Genomic DNA, 15,553 nt, shown 5'->3' with positions numbered 1-15,553 from the left:
CAGGAACACCCCTTTGGATTAACCCTCAGCACGCACAGCAGCCAAATGGTGCTCAGGGTTCTGAATTATTATTACATTTTTCTGAATAATTTATCACCAGCACAGTCCAACGGGCATAACAGAGCGGTACCCCCTGTATTATAATCAAATATATCATCTGTTCCTCCAGGGGATACCATAACACACGGCACTGACTACAGCGAAACCGGGCGAAGGCGGAAAAATTCCAACTTTTTGTTATAAATGGAAAGCGTAACCCCAGACAGACAGACAGACAGACGGAAGCTGCGTGGCTCTGGCCGGTGCGTGGCGCTGAGAGAGCGGTGCGGCAGCGAGCGGGAGTCTCGGAGGGGGCGAAACACTTACTGTTGGCTATGTTGGAAGCAGTGTAACTGTCTGCCATTCCTGAGACCTGGCTGGCAATGCTGATCTCACTGGCTCTCCGGAAGCCCCTGAACTGAGGGGCTGAAATGGGGGTGGACAGGGACGCGCTTTCCATGAAGACGGCACCATGAGACTGAACAACATCTGCTACAAAGTTGAAACAGGGAAATCAAAATATTAGACCAACAGACAGAGGCTGGGCAAGATGAACTCGAGGGGAGGAAGGAGGCAAACAAGGCTGGGAGATGCAAAAAACCCTTCAGAACTGATCGGAATGAAAAAAAAACATTTCATCAGAGCTCTGGTTTGAAAAGAAAGCAAACACCACAGCAGGCAAAGAGACGCGTGGCTGGAGGAGCAGTCTTTGATTGAGAGAAGCAAAATAAGTAGCTCAAAAACCAAATCCAAAACCCCAAAGAAAAATCCAGGCAGACTTACTCAAGCAGCAATAACAGAAGCATGTGTCATACATACAGATGTGAATATACGCAACTTTATATATTCACATCGAGACAAAATAATCAAGGTAAGGAGAACAACAAAAAACAACCTCAGAAAGGGGATATTTGTTTTCTTGAAACATTTAGACTTAAATTAACATCTCCGAGATAAAAGCATCGATGCAAAAAAAAAATAATAAATAAAATCAAGAAAACATTTTCATGCCTGGCAGGGACTAAATTTGAACTTGTATTTTATTGCTAATGGATACAGCCAACACTGGTTAAACTAAAGTAAGGGCTATTGCAAGAAAGGAGTCTGGTGCTGAGCACTTACATCTCCAATCGGTGTTGGCGGATCAGGGAGCGCTCAGTCTCTGTGAAAACAGAGCTTCTTTTGTACAAGGTGCAACTCTGGATTTTTAGATCCCAACCTGAGGTTTACCAAGTGTGGCCTAACCCTTTAGTACATAAATACAGAAAAGGAGGATTGAAAGGCATGCTCAGGTGGACCTTCTACATGTATTGGAGGGAAATGGACCTAATACGGTCAGGACTGGCAAACCGAGAGATGCTGAAAGTCACAATAAAATCTCTGCATTTCAGTTTTCTCCCCTCTGTGGATGCTATGAGGTCGAATGAAGCATCTGTGAGATACCCCACGATCCTGCCCTGCAGAGGGTTTGTAATGCCGATACCAAGTACTTCATAGCAGGCGGCACCGGTACGACACCGACATGCAAAAGCAAAGCTACTTGCTACCATTTTAACATTGCCCACCTCTGCTGTACCTGAGGAGCAGCACCTGAACTTTATTCCCGGGTATCTGACAGGGCACGGGTTTGTGCCCAGCCAGGCAGCAGATGCCACGGGGAATGCAGGTACGCTACTCCCACACACCAACATCCTCTGCCTATTTCAGCCACTTTAGCTATCCTTGGATTTCATCCCAGTGTGTGGTTGACATAGGGCGTTGTTTTGGCAACTGGTTTATTTTAATATCGATCTTTTTTGCTTGCGGCTACTGATTTGCTTCCTCCGATCTCTCAGTTCACAGCAGCAGTGTCTGTGCCCACACAAATCCTGCTGCAGCAGAGGGAAAGGGAACGCATGAAGCAGAAAATGTGTAGCTAAGGGTTGGTAAAAGAGTTCTGTTCTCTGCAGGGAAAATCAGGCCACAAGCTGCTCTGTGTAAAAGCTTCGTGGACTGCAATATCTGAGCCCTAGCGGGAGCCTGACCTGATGATGAGCTGCACACACTGCCCACGTTGTGCTTGAAAGGCCATTACCAGCATCACTTTCTCAGCACCTTCCTCCTCTTTTCACCTTGCCTTGAGCTGCTGGCTGTCAAGACTGCTACCAGTGCCCGCGATCCAGCCAGCCCCACCGGGCCAGCATGGCTTTCTCACTGCAGAAAGCACCAGCACAAGCAAGAGGAGACAATTCAAGCAGAGGCTGTACTCGGAGAACATGAGCCAAGCCAGGAGCTGCGTTCAGCCCCACAAAGGTCTCAAGGGTAAAGGGTCTTATTCCCATTGCTGCATGACCTGGGGCAAACCTCTCGTCTCTTCCCTGCTTACCCCTTCCTCTCCTTTCCCTTGTTTATACAGACCGTGAGATCCTTCTGCAATCATACCCTTGTGCGGTAACACCCATGGTGACCATCGGCTTCCCCGAACTTGGTCAGATGCAATGAGAGCTTTGGCTTTGTCTGCACTAGGAAAAATGCCAGGTTCAGGTTTAACTAACACCTACCAGCGAAGCCTGAACTTCTTCCTCTCCCTTAAATATAAAACATCTGTGGTTTGAATTAGGAAGCAGCTGGAAGGCACACTAATGAGTGTTACAGCAATGCTACACAGGAGAAAAGGCTGGGCCAAATGTGGTGCTGCCTGGGTCGATCATGGCTCCAGCTCCATTAACGTATCACCACTTGTCTCTGCCTGAATTTTATCTCCTTTTTCAAGAACTCATAAAGTGGCATGAGAATAAAGACAGAAACAGTGGTATTTGGGGCTGGCTCTTTTTAGTCAGTCTCGCTTTCCTGGGCCTGACTGGGGATTTTTGAATACAATGAGTTTGAAACAAAAAACCCCAACCTCAACAGCCCTTCCAATACCATCCCAGCTAGTGTCACCAGAGGAGTAATTTTCTCTCCTATAAAAGCCTAAACTGTTTTAGTGCTGCTGAACTGTTCAGTTTATTATCGCCCGTGTCGGTGGCAGGAGTCTGCTCTGCAGGGGATGAAGAGCTCGCTCCCATGACTCCAGCCCACTCAGGTTTCTCCCTTTTTTTCCAAGATACACACCCTGAAAAAGGACAGTTTCTAAGGAAAAACAAGGGCCAGGAAAAGGCAGGGCAGGAAGCGTAGACAGAAAACCTGTTTTCTGCATTACCGCCCCTTCAGCCAAGCTTCCTCGACTCCAAAGCTGCAGTGACAGCGACTTCCAGATGAAACACTGGGACTTGACTCAAGGGAAGAAAAACCCTAATAAGATACTTCCTTAACTCCATGTATTCGTTGCGCTAAATCCCATGTGCAGCACCACTCTTGCAATTTTGAAACCAAGGGGGCTTTCTTGGGGAACGCGGGGACCAGGCTGAGATGTCGCAGATGCTGCCACACCAGCACAGACTGACCCCGGCACTGCAACCGCTCCGGCTCCTAAAGGGCCACTTCCTCTGCGCTGCAGAGGTGACATCCCTGGCCACAACTCAGGTCCTGACAATCGCAGGGAGGTTTTTCAGGCAAGCACTTTGAGCCCTGGGTGAAGTCGGATGGCTGGACCAGGCCGAGCAGAAGCAAGACTTTCATCAAAATTAGCTGTTCATTTTGGTCACTAGATAAGGACAGAGGTGTCCTCGGTCTACTGCGCTGGCTGAAGTGTACTTTGTACCTTGTCTGAAGGGAGACTTTATCAGAACGAGGAAGCTTCAGGAAGAGGAGACCTGGCTGGAGCGGTGCCCTGAGCACCCTCTCTCTCTCCCAGCGAAGGACCTGCCGCTGCTCGACCGGCAGCACACACACGGCCAGTGCAATGACCCCGGATTTAACTGCGCTGCCAGAAGAGGTGACATAAGAAGCAAAATCACATATTTTTTTTGCCTAGCTATGGTTCTTTAATACTCATTTCAGTGCTATGCCTTTTCATTTATGGACTCGTTTGTCAATGTTCTTACTAATTGTTTCCCACTAAGTGAACGGCACCGGGCCATCCTCTAATGTACTGCTGGCACTGAGTTAAGTCCTTGGGGTATCTGAATGGCAGATTTCAATATAAGCTATTTGCAGGCTGAGCTGTGGCACTGAAGCGGGAAATACTGAAAGCAATCAAAACCATGTAAAGTTCAATAACAATAAAAAAAATAATAGAAAAGCCAGCCAGCGGCTCAGCACAGGCCAGACCCTGCTTGCACTGGAGTCACGGGTCACTCTGCAGTCACTACCCTGAGATCAAGAGCAACATGGACTTCTGTTGTCCCTAAGTTTTTATGATTCTGGAGATTTCCCGCAATCCAGTGGCTCGACTGGGATTCAGCAGTTGCTACAGTCAAGCCAAGCACTGCTTGGCCACACTGTGCTCTTGACACACAAGGTAAAGAGCAGAGAAGCTTCGAAAAGCTCTGTGCTGACAGCAAGAAATATCAGATGACAGCCACACGGCATTTCATCAGTGACCTCCAAAGTGATTAATTAATAGTGCCAGATCCTTTCCCTCTGCTTTGTTACAGAACATCACAGCACAGGCAACATGGCAACTGCATACCTACAAATCATCTACATCTTCAAAAGACAAAGGGAGAGACTGGAATAGTCCGCAGTGTTGCCATCCTGTATGACCACATAACTGGACTGCTCATAAACAGCAAGGGTCAGCTTGTTAAAAACAAAGCAGCAGAACGAAGCTCTCAATGCAAAACACTGAAAAAGGGGTTAGAATGGGCAAGTAAGACACATGGGGATGAAAAAACGAAAACGAAGTCAAGACTCATTAAAATCGCAGATGTAGCACCAGCCACAACCAGAATAAATGAGGCCATGCAGCATTTATGATGGAAAATAAGGGAAAACAAACGCATCAAACTTTGCTTTTAAGGCAGAAGTCGAGAAATTAATTTTAAAAAGCCAACATGTATAGCCACCTTGGGGTCTGAAAACCTCATTCACTGTATTCAGCAGAGCTGAGCCACAAGGAGTGTCCAAACATGAAACACTCAAATGGACAAAATCTGTTCTGACATAAACTAGACTTCTGGCCACGGCGCAGTGTAGCTGACGGCTGGGGATCCTGCACATGGCGTGCACCACGCGAGCAGGGCCACCCAGGGACTCTGTCCTGCTGTGCCAAAGCCTCTTTCCAGCAGCACAGCCGCCACCGACGGACAAACGCAAGTATGTGGCAGCAGTCTCCCCTTCCAGCATCAACACTGGAATGGGACAAAGTCTGTTAATTCCAACTCGTTCTTTGCATGGTGGGTCTCCCAGACCGGGCCTACCCAAGCATGATCCCAAGTGGTTATTTCATGTGGCCCAGCCTGAGACACAGCATGAAGATTTCAACTCCAGGAGGCAACAGTATGATCTCCAAAAAGCACCCCAAGTACCCAACACCATAGACAATACAAAAGTGTAGATTACACACACTCAGCAAAACCAGCACTTTTATTGGAAACATCTTGCCAATTCAGTACGGGAACGGGGATACTTGTTTCCATGAAGCTGTCCTGGTGCTGGAGAGCACCCAGAGGGCTACTTTCCATGAGGAGGATGGGATTGTTCTGGATTGTCTCAACTAGAAGCAGATGGGAAAAAAAAAACAAAACCAGAAGGACAAAGAACAACAGACATGCGGCCACAAAGTGTTAACATACAAACAGTTACAACCGAGCACTTCAACTATGAGTCTTCAATGAAAGGACAACCTTCAAATAGAGTAAAAGAAACAAAACATGGGTGACTTTCCAAATAGACTTACATCAGAGAGAATAACTGGTAGCAGAGGAGAGCACAACAATGGCATTTCAACAACAAAAGAAAAGGGAGTCCTCTTAACCAGCTCCTCCAATCAGCCAAATCCATAAATACCCAGCAGATCCGGAGAAATCTTTTTACTACGTGAAAAAAAAGTATGCTCTAAGGGGAGATTTCCTTGAATCAGACTCACAGCCTACACAGTGCAAAGCACAGGAGTAAGCAAGGATGTGAATTTGATTTCACTCTGCAAGTTGGTTGTAATGAAACAGGGACCCAACATTTAGTACAGATGGGAAAACAAAACAAAACAAAGTCTAAGAGGCTTTCTGAATCGTGGACTTTAAATAAGCTAGCTATCTGCATGAGGAAATACGCACAAGCAGTGTTACACAAGGTTTCGTACATAACTAATTATAATTGAGCACCTGAATTTTACATGATCACCAAATCATATAGCTTAATTATAGCAGCAATTAACTTTTCTGGAGCGCCCTACAGTGAACACTAACTTCAGTAGCAACTTTGCAAATCATGGTTAGAACAGTCCTTCTGGGTAATGTGTAAATCACAACATGGAAATTTTGACTCTAATGGAAAGGAATAGCCTGTTATTTTATGACAAGCAAATGAAGAGGCTTTGTTTTACATGAGAAGAGAATTTAAAGCTGCCTTTTTGTCAGTTCAATGCATCACAGCAGAGCAGCATCTCTTAAAATAACAAGGCTCAAACCTGGAGAGGGTTTTGAAATCACTCTACCCTTCTTACAGTTGAGCTAATTGCTGTTTAACTCCTCTCCACTACATAGCAAGTGTCTCTCTAAACACAGTCAACCCAACAAAGGTCTAGGGAGACACAGCAAACTAACAAGATCCCTGCTGTTGCACAGAACGATAACCAGAACGCAGGTCGCTCCGTGTCAACGGGGCTTCTACCTCTGGTTTCAGTGAGAACAGGGGATTCAAAATGTATTTAAGAGGAATACGGTAAGATGTTTAGGATATTTTTTTTTTATTTTTTTTTTTTTAAGAAGCCACTTGCAGCTGATACCTAGAACACGCCCAAAAAGCAAATTGCTTTTCAGGTTGCTATGGATTCCCTGAGCTGTTGTAACTGGACTGGGTACAAATGTAATTGTGGGTGGATCCATTTTTAAAAGTGTAAAAGTGTTGCAGCAAGATCTTTGCTAAATTTGACAAGCGAGTGGGGCCTGCAGAAAGTATTTTATTCACTTTATCAAACTCGGGTTTTAGTTTATATCCATTTAACAAATCAGACGTCCAGATTCAGCAATTACAATACAATCTTTAGAGATACTGATACGTAGCAGACCACTGCTTTGCATTTTCAATTTAAAAGTGAAGCAGAGTATCGCCAGAATTATTCGTCTCTAGATACACATTCCTCTTCATTTAGTCCTGGCTGATTCAAATATTAAATAAACGAAAAGCTACTTTGGGAAAAAAAACAACCAACAACCAAATCCCAACCTTTCTAGCTGGTGGCTTTGATATTCTCCTCTGGTTTGCCAGCATGATTTCCTGTGTGCTGTAGTCTAGCTTTATAGTAGCGACTCTTAGTTGCAATGTTGACTTTAAGTAGCTATTGACTAACAACCTCTAACAAGGGCAAAATTACGGTGCAATTCTTCTTCCTGCCCCAAAGCCTTGACTCTGCAGGGAACCAAAGCTTTAGGTGAAGCAGAAAGGTCAAATTTAGTTCTGCACAGTGAGGGGTGAGCTTCCCTGAGAGCTCCTTGCAATGCGAGCCTGCACTGAAATGGCAACGGACCATGAGAGTCTAGGCACAGAAGTGAGGTGAAGATGGTAGGAAATATAATTTATTTTATTAGATCAACTGCAAGAGCACTGATGTAATGGGAGCTGAGGCAGGGCATGGTCAGGACACAGTTGTTTCAAATGCAACCCAGTAAGACAAAAGGGCATGCACACAGCCATTTCATTCGTTACTGCCGCAATTGGGGTAGAGCAAGTGAAGAGGCCACTGATGGCGGAGCCATCCTAGGTATCCTGAGACGATTAAATGCCTCATTGGCAAGGTGGCAAAGGGCAAGGCACTGTCACCAGCCCACTGCTCTGCAGTAGCCTGTCCCATGACAAAGCACACATTGCAACCAAGTAAATCATCTCGTTATCTCACTGTTGACACTGCTCCTTCCAGTCTTCACTGGCCCTCCAGACGTCAACGCCCTAAACTCAGCCAAGTGAATCGTCTTTCATTCAGTCCCAACCACAAGCACCAGCTTGGGTGTAAAACAGGGACCTTCGCAGAGAGGTCACCACATCATGACTCTCAGCAGCTGATGGCCTTTGTGTGACAAATGAAGGGCATACAGGTCACAAGGCACTGATTTTATTGGAAGAAAACTACTTTTCTAGAAAATCAGGAATCAGGCTAACATTATAGGGCCAATTCTCTTTCTTGTCATTCCCAATTGCTTTGATAATTTCATGTAAAGTGTGGATATAACCCTTCAGACAGCTAATATGGATCCAAAGTGACTTACCCAGAACAGCAGAGTTGCCATCACCCAGGGGAAACCTCTGGTAACGGGGAATATTAAAGGGGGGCAAAAGGTAAAACTTCCTCTCCAGAAGAGGCTCGAGGCGTGAAGCAGATGGGTCTGCAGGGTGGAACAGGTTATAGACCTGCTGACAAGCTGGTCTGAGCTGAAAGACTAAAAAGATGGAGAAGAAAACCCCTCAAGTATCAAAAGATTATTTGTTAGATTACTGTAAATATTTGTCCGTAAAAAGGACAACTGTTGGGTTAAAAAAAAGAGCTGAAGATTTATCATCTCCCTCATCTTCCAGTCTAATTTATCACAATATTTATAGACTCAAAAATTGCACGGTATTTTTAATGTTTGGAAGTCCATTGCAAATAAATTGTATAATCAGTATCGGCTAGAGCACACAGTGATCTGCTTCCTTACGATGCAATAAATATTATATAGAGATGTTTGTTTTTTACCAGTTTGTCTCAGCAGATTACTGTATTTGTAGCAGGAGGTGCTTATGCCATCCACTAAGTGAGTTCAGCAGTTTACATCAGGACTTACTGTCAAGAGCTGGAATGACAGTTTTTCGCAGTGCGAGAACCAGACCCAAGGGAGAACCAAAAAGGAAGAAGTCGGTGATCTCAAATTCAAACTTTCCAATATTTCCTCCATCCAACATAGTAGAGCTACTAGATCGCCTGGATCCAGGGTCATTTTTCAGCACACTAGAATGTAAACTGGGATAAGAACAGAAAATAAAGTCAATTTTTTTTCCCCATGCTCTTTTCCCTTAATCGAAGGCCAGATAAGTGATTGACAGTGAATATAATTTCTATCTCTTTAGTGAAGGGACTGTGACAATCAACCCACCATGCCTCGGTACTGTAGTTTCACTAGCCAGTAAAATACCTCCCCCAAAACAATTACCCCGTTACATTGGCATCATTTAGACTGTACAAATCCAAGCTTCAAGTGGGTTCATTTACACACTCCTATCTCCTCAAAACGTTTATTCTTTGAGGAGTCAAAATCTTGGTTGATGCTAGTAGGACAGTCGTTTGCAAGATAAAATAACCAGCAAGCCAAAATTTCTAGAGTAGCAGGGAAAAAAGCAGGTTTACGGCGATTCACTCTATTACACGTTACTGCTATGCGTTCTGGTTGTCAACATTTGAGTTCCTTCCGTGACCTCATTCTCAAATGTTACGGAAAGCTGTGCTTACCTATTTCTTCCTCGTGCAAGTAGTTGGACAAATGTTATAGGATTGAAAAGGAAAAAGAAAACAGGAGAGGAGAGACAAAAAGAAAGATCAAAATCTGCGAGAGGGTTTCTAATATCCTTGTGCACCAACCGAGATGCACCACAGCTTCCATGCACTTTGGTGTGTGGCAAATTTGCAATTTCATGCAATTTGGGTGTGGCATTCCCTGGGAATGGGAATTTGGAGTAATTAACTCAGTGGCCGCATGGTAAATTGTATTTATTGTGCACCCAGGACTATCCCGCTTCTCTTTTGCCCATGAGGCCACAGCTGTCAAGTTACTACCAAACTACTTCTCAATCCCAGCCCAACAACTCCAGGTAACTGTACCAAAAAGAATAATGATATAAAACATGTCTAGATTTCCCTTCCTCTTTCAAGCGTCAAATCTCTTTGTAAAATTCAACTTGTGCGCAGTGCAGGCGGGGCAACGCACACGTTTAACACAGAGATATAAATTCATATATCGCTTAGACACCGAGGAAGAAGCAGCAGGAACTCTTAGATGAAAATCCTGGGAATCCTCCCCCAGGAAGAGGTGCTTCTTTGCAGTCTACATCTGGGATTAGACAACGAAATGACAGGTGGGTAACACTAATAACCTCGTGCACAAAAGGGTTTCTGAGATTCTTCTGTTACCACCCAAAAGCAATAAAGCTGCAATTTCTTCTGCTCTCCAGGTTCTACAGATTCAGACGGCAGCCTTGCTGGGTTATCGTCGTTATAATTAGAAGCAGAGAGTTGAAGAGAGAACACCAGCATGACTTAACAGGGCGTTTGCAAACACTTTAAAAAGCATCCGAGGAGCTTCTATAAGATATGTAGGATAAAAGGATACCACAGCGGTTGGGTTGGATAAAAGGTTTACTGGCCCGGAGTCAGGGATGATGCAAATGCAAGAGTCTCTTGCCAGCTCTGTGGCCCCAAGTCAAAATCCCAGGTGGCCACCAGCACTTGCCATGTCTCTGTACGCGATAGCACTTGCTCATCAAGGCCACTTCTGAAAGCAGCGTGCTGCTGCCCGCCTGGGCAGCGACGTCCCAGCACTGCTCATGGGAACAGGGCTGCTCCCTCCTCGCCATCTCTAGCACCGGAGCAGTTGCTCGCACACACGCCTCCTCTGGGACAGCCAGTCAATAAACAAACAGCTGCAAATACTCACACATTTGAGAAGTCGCTCGGACTTTGTTTTCCTGCTTTTGCAAATAATGCGTTATTGCAGCGACAGCACCTCTGCTGACTGCCACTCCCAACCAATGCTGAAAAACCTTCTTCTCATGCCGCACTGTCACGTATTCCCTGAAGGTGCATGTAAACACACGCACGCTACTATTCTCCCTGTTACCAGCTGCAGGGAAATAACAACCTTACTTATGTCAGACACACATATCACAGAAAGTCAAAACAGTGATGTCAAAAGCAAGAGGAAGAAGAGGTTACAGCAGTGACAGCTAAAATGAGCATGTTCCCATTTCTGCGATGTGAACGAGCTTCCTCGAGATCACGCTGCCAAGACGTGCAACGTTGAAACACGTTTAAAAACAAGCCACCTTCAGTGAAGCTACAATTATTTTAGCTGACAAGACTGCAATGCATTAAGTTTGCTGTGTGTGAGGAATACAAAGTTATTTAGAACACACTCAGTTTTGCTGAAGACAGGGCGACAGCAATGCGATTCAAATGAAGGCACAAAAGGAAAGACCATCCTGATGGCAGGTGTGTTACGGCAGGACGGGTGCAAGGGGTTTTTGGTGTATTCCATCCATCTTCCCACAGCATCTCTTCATGGGGAACGGAAGAGAACGAGAGCGCTCATACCGCTCAGCAATTTGGACAGCTTCTCTCCTTTTACTGGGAACCTGATAGTCTTTTTAGCAATCAAAGAAATGAGAGCCAAGGGGAAGTCTGAATCCGTCATGCTCCAAGCAACCCACAGTGCCCTGTTCTCCCTTTAAAAAGCAGCAGATGTACTGTGTGCATTAATTAAACAAGAGCTTATGGATTTCAGAAGCAAATCAACTCATTTACAATAATACAAGTACAGCACAGCCAGAAATAATGTAGTTGTGCAGAAGGACTGAATTTAAAAATAAATGTGTGATCGTAATCTCCAGATGCTGCTCTGGCTTGCTGGGCATTATCCCAGAGAAGCATGTTGGTCTGATACATGAATAAAAATGAGTGTCTTTGGCACAAGCCGAAATCTGCAATCGGCACGGACAGAAAGGCCCCCGTTTGCCAGGCTGCCTCTCTGCTGTACCCATTAGGAAAACTTGGCTCTGCTCTGCCGATCTCCTGCACGAAGCCACGTCACATCAGGGCTTGGTTTTAATACGGGAAAATCATTACTTTGTGACAGAGAGGCCGAAGGGGCATTCTGCTGACTCTGTGCTGCTCGGTAATGACGGCTGTAAGCACAAGGTCCAGGGCCGGGTCAGGGAGTGACGCCCTGCCGTCACGCAGGAGGGGAAGAGGTGAGTCACTGCACCCCAGCCTCCCCTGCCCCAGGGAGCAGAGGGGGACAGGTGTGGAGAGAGCTCGTACAGCACCTTCAACCTGCCCCTTTCCCTGGGGGAATCTTCCTCTTGAGCCATGAGAAGAGACTCGTTTTTGACCCAAGGTCTAAAGGTAGATTTAAAAGATATAAAACTCTTCAAGGAGTAAAGATGCACCAATCCATCAGAGCACTGAACACCAACAGCCCTTGCCAGGGACCTCCAAGTGCTTCACGCTGTGAGTGGGCACAATCCTTTGGAGATGGAGCGGGAAGGACCAGGACAAAGCTATCTGAAATGACAAACTGTGCAATCCATTACCCACATCAGGCCCAGTGCTTATTCTAAACTAGATGTCAAACTGCAGCAAGATGCCGGCCCGCTTTCCTTAGCTCAGTCCGTGCCCCTGAGGTCAAGAACAAGGAGAAGAGCAAGCATATTTTTTCATGACTAGTATTTTCTCCTGTAATACAGGAGGCTGTTTTGATAAGGTATGAACAAGAGACTGATTGCCTTTTATTAACCTGCTGGAAATAGCTAGGAAGCTTATTGTGTTTTTTGTAAACGCAGCTGTCTTTCTGAATATAGTATCTCTCTGCACCAACGACATTCATTTTGATACTTTCTCCTACGAATCTTTTATAAAAGAAGCCCTGACGTGGCAGGACAACACGAGTCCTTGTACTGGAGCAACGACTGGAAGTAACGAAGGAGGGGCAGAAGTGCAGGACAAGCCTTCAGCTCGGCACAGGGCAAAAGGAACAGCCTTGGGTGCCATTACTGCAGGCAATGGTGTTTGCTGCGGAGGGGGCGTTGCTCCCCCGTACCTGGGACACGGGGGAAGAGGCATTAAGAGGATGTTGCAGTTCCTCTGGATGTGCAGGAGGAAAAGGTCTGGGCTCTCCAGTTCCACAGGCTGAAGAAGATGTTTCAGCCAGAAAAAGCCTATGGGCTTTCAGAAGTAATCACTGAATGATCAACGGCAATGGGAAGACTGCTATGAAAATGTCATCGGTTATGTTAACCGATACGTTCCTGAAGTCCATTTGAAGAAGCTTAGGAATGTGATACGGGGGACTTCGATAGTGAGTAACGAATTTGAAACATGACCTTGGTGCAACAGAGCGGCCCTGGCAGGGGACAGAACACAACCCCTGTCCCTGCTCCATATAGGGGACTCGGGCTGCTTTGCCGAACAGTCGCACAGACAGAACAATCCTCACGTGCAGTTGAAGGTTGCTCCATGAACCAGCCAACCAGCTAGGGTTCAGGATGTGTCATCCCGAGCATCCCACCACCGCTACAGCAGAAACCTACTCCTGTGACAGGAAAGGGCACTGCAGTTCAATCTCACACTTGAACTAGGCCAATATCAAAGGATACTCGGCTCACCCCCACCTTTCCCAAGAACAGACCAGCCAACTCAAAACTCAACTGTCAGAGATGCTTTGAAATTAATGCGACACTGGATTCCCAGTTCTCCTTCACTGTCTTCCCTCGCACGATTTCTACATTTGCTTTATGACGTCCATCCCGCACTTGCAGCACAGCAAAAAAGCAGTTACCCAATTGCCTGGGCTGTCAGGCAACAGGATGAAGGGCTTCTTGCCATTGCAATACAGATGCAGTAGAGCAGCTGGATTCTCTCACTGCCACTCAGGAAGAGTGCTGTTAAATATTTTTTTTTTTGCATATACAACACACTGAAATTCATACCCTTCTAATCTAAATTAAACACTTTCCTCCACCTTGCTTATTACAGGATGACAAAGCAACAATCGGGTTCCACAGATGCATCAATCTCAGCTCTGGAATATTCCTGGTTCTGTTCCTTCAAAACGTTACCTTGAAAGAAAGGCTTGATGCTGCTTTATCGTGTCCAGTTCATAGGTTGATGAATCACTCCTTTTTCGTGGCAGCTGCTTCTTTGGATCTTCTCCGTTGCTACGGGGAATATCAATGTTGCTCCTGCTGAGGTGTCTGCTGGCTTCCAGATTAGAGCCACCGGAACAATAGCTGTTGTTCACCGTTATTCCAGGAGACAGGAGGTCAGTATCCTGGGATTTGAAATATATGGATTTAACAGGAATACACCCACATTATACCCGTCTCCTCCCATCCTCCTTTCCCCATCTACCCCAAGATCCAGTCGAGGGAAATACAATATCTCAGACCAAACAACTTCCTAAGGGTGTGGGTGAAGCAGGTGCGGGTGATGCTTCACACCAGAGGGTGAAGCATCCCTGTTCAGAGCAAATGCACCCAAATTGAGACACGTATGCACCTTAAGACACATTTGCCATGGATAAGGAGGAGAGTCTTTGTGTTTCATGAGACGATCCTTACTAAAACCAGGGGCCACGGAGGCACTGTGGCCAGCAGACCTATTCCCAGTAGACACTGGGAGCCAGCATTACCTGGACACTCACAACGCTTCCTCGCCGACTGCTGTTCTGGCTCTCAGACACAGTCTGATTGCTGTAGCATAAGGCATCAAATCCCAGGATTCCTCCAACACAGTCCCCTACCAAGCAGACCTGAAAAGGCAACAGAAGCAGGGGAGGAGGAAAAAAAAGCCCCTTGACTTCAGTTCAGAGATGACAGTTAAACGGAGTGCTGGATTATACCTAGGAAAGCCACAATATCAGGATGCCCAGTGCTTTCATCAATAAAACTATTCTGTCAATGAACCATTGACAATGAACTATTCTGTCCACTCATACCCTGCAGACTCTCATCAGCGAACACAGCTGATGTGTTCTGCCTGTCCCCACCAGCCGACTGGAGTGAAGTAAAAGCAACACAGAGCACTCATCATGGCGCTAACTCCAGCCGCAGGAAACCAAGCTCGATTGCCTCCTTGCCAGTTGTCTGTGCGACTTCAGGCAAGCTTCCCGGTGCTTCTGCCCCCTGTTTGTGCCCTGAGGAGATAACGCTGTCCTACTTCCAAGGGCATTAAGCAGACAGGCACAATAAAGCACCAAGACCCCCGGGCAGGAGAGGGCTGTCCGGGTCCCCAGGCACAGCGCTGGCTGGGAACAAGCTCAGGGTGGATAAATCACACTACAGCAGGGGAATGTGACGGCCGGACCAATAGCTCAAACCTCGTGGGGCGAGAGTCGCTTTGCTCACAGAGGTGCAAGGCTTAGTCACGGTCTTTTATTGGGCGCAGCAGCTACGCCATCTCAAAAAAGAAACCCACTCCTGTGACAACTCCAGCATGAGCTGCTGAAGGTCCTTAAAAGATGGGAATGCTTAAACAGCCTTGGTTTGCAAGGGGAGCAGAGATCACGTTTAGTAACAAAAGTAGCATTCCTGATTTGGAAAGGTGTGTCATGCTGAAAATTGATTAACTTCACAGCTTTGTAGCTTCATTTCTGAACACAAGCTCAGACTTTACTTTGAATCCCAAAGGCTCAAGACAGAGCATAAGCAATAATCTCTCCCTCTCAGAAAGAAAGGAATGGAAGCACAACAC

At 46.1% G+C, this 15,553-nt stretch overlaps 1 protein-coding gene across 15 annotated transcripts in view; it reads right to left on the bottom strand.

The window, feature by feature from the left end:
- Positions 1–15,553, bottom strand: part of PITPNM2 (phosphatidylinositol transfer protein membrane associated 2) — a 137,127-nt gene that overhangs the window by 11,929 nt on the left and 109,645 nt on the right. For 9 of the 15 annotated variants that reach the window (XM_074606936.1, XM_074606934.1, XM_074606941.1 and 6 more), the window contains 6 exons: positions 14,493–14,612; positions 13,921–14,132; positions 8,880–9,055; positions 8,325–8,495; positions 5,468–5,617; positions 367–531 (listed from right to left, as the gene is read on the bottom strand). In XM_074606936.1, the coding sequence (XP_074463037.1) occupies positions 367–531; positions 5,468–5,617; positions 8,325–8,495; positions 8,880–9,055; positions 13,921–14,132; positions 14,493–14,612 (994 nt within the window). Of the gene's footprint in view, positions 1–366; positions 532–5,467; positions 5,618–5,659; positions 5,937–8,324; positions 8,496–8,879; positions 9,056–13,920; positions 14,133–14,492; positions 14,613–15,553 lie in introns of those variants that run through there. The other 6 variants (XR_012589821.1, XR_012589822.1, XM_074606945.1 and 3 more) reach the window with 4 other exon arrangements.

The sequence above is a fragment of the Larus michahellis genome, chromosome 13 (assembly GCF_964199755.1).
Source record: "Larus michahellis chromosome 13, bLarMic1.1, whole genome shotgun sequence".
NCBI classification, from domain to species: domain Eukaryota; kingdom Metazoa; phylum Chordata; class Aves; order Charadriiformes; family Laridae; genus Larus; species Larus michahellis.
Note: the sequence above shows the minus strand (reverse complement) of the source record. Positions and strands in the feature narration are given on the sequence as shown.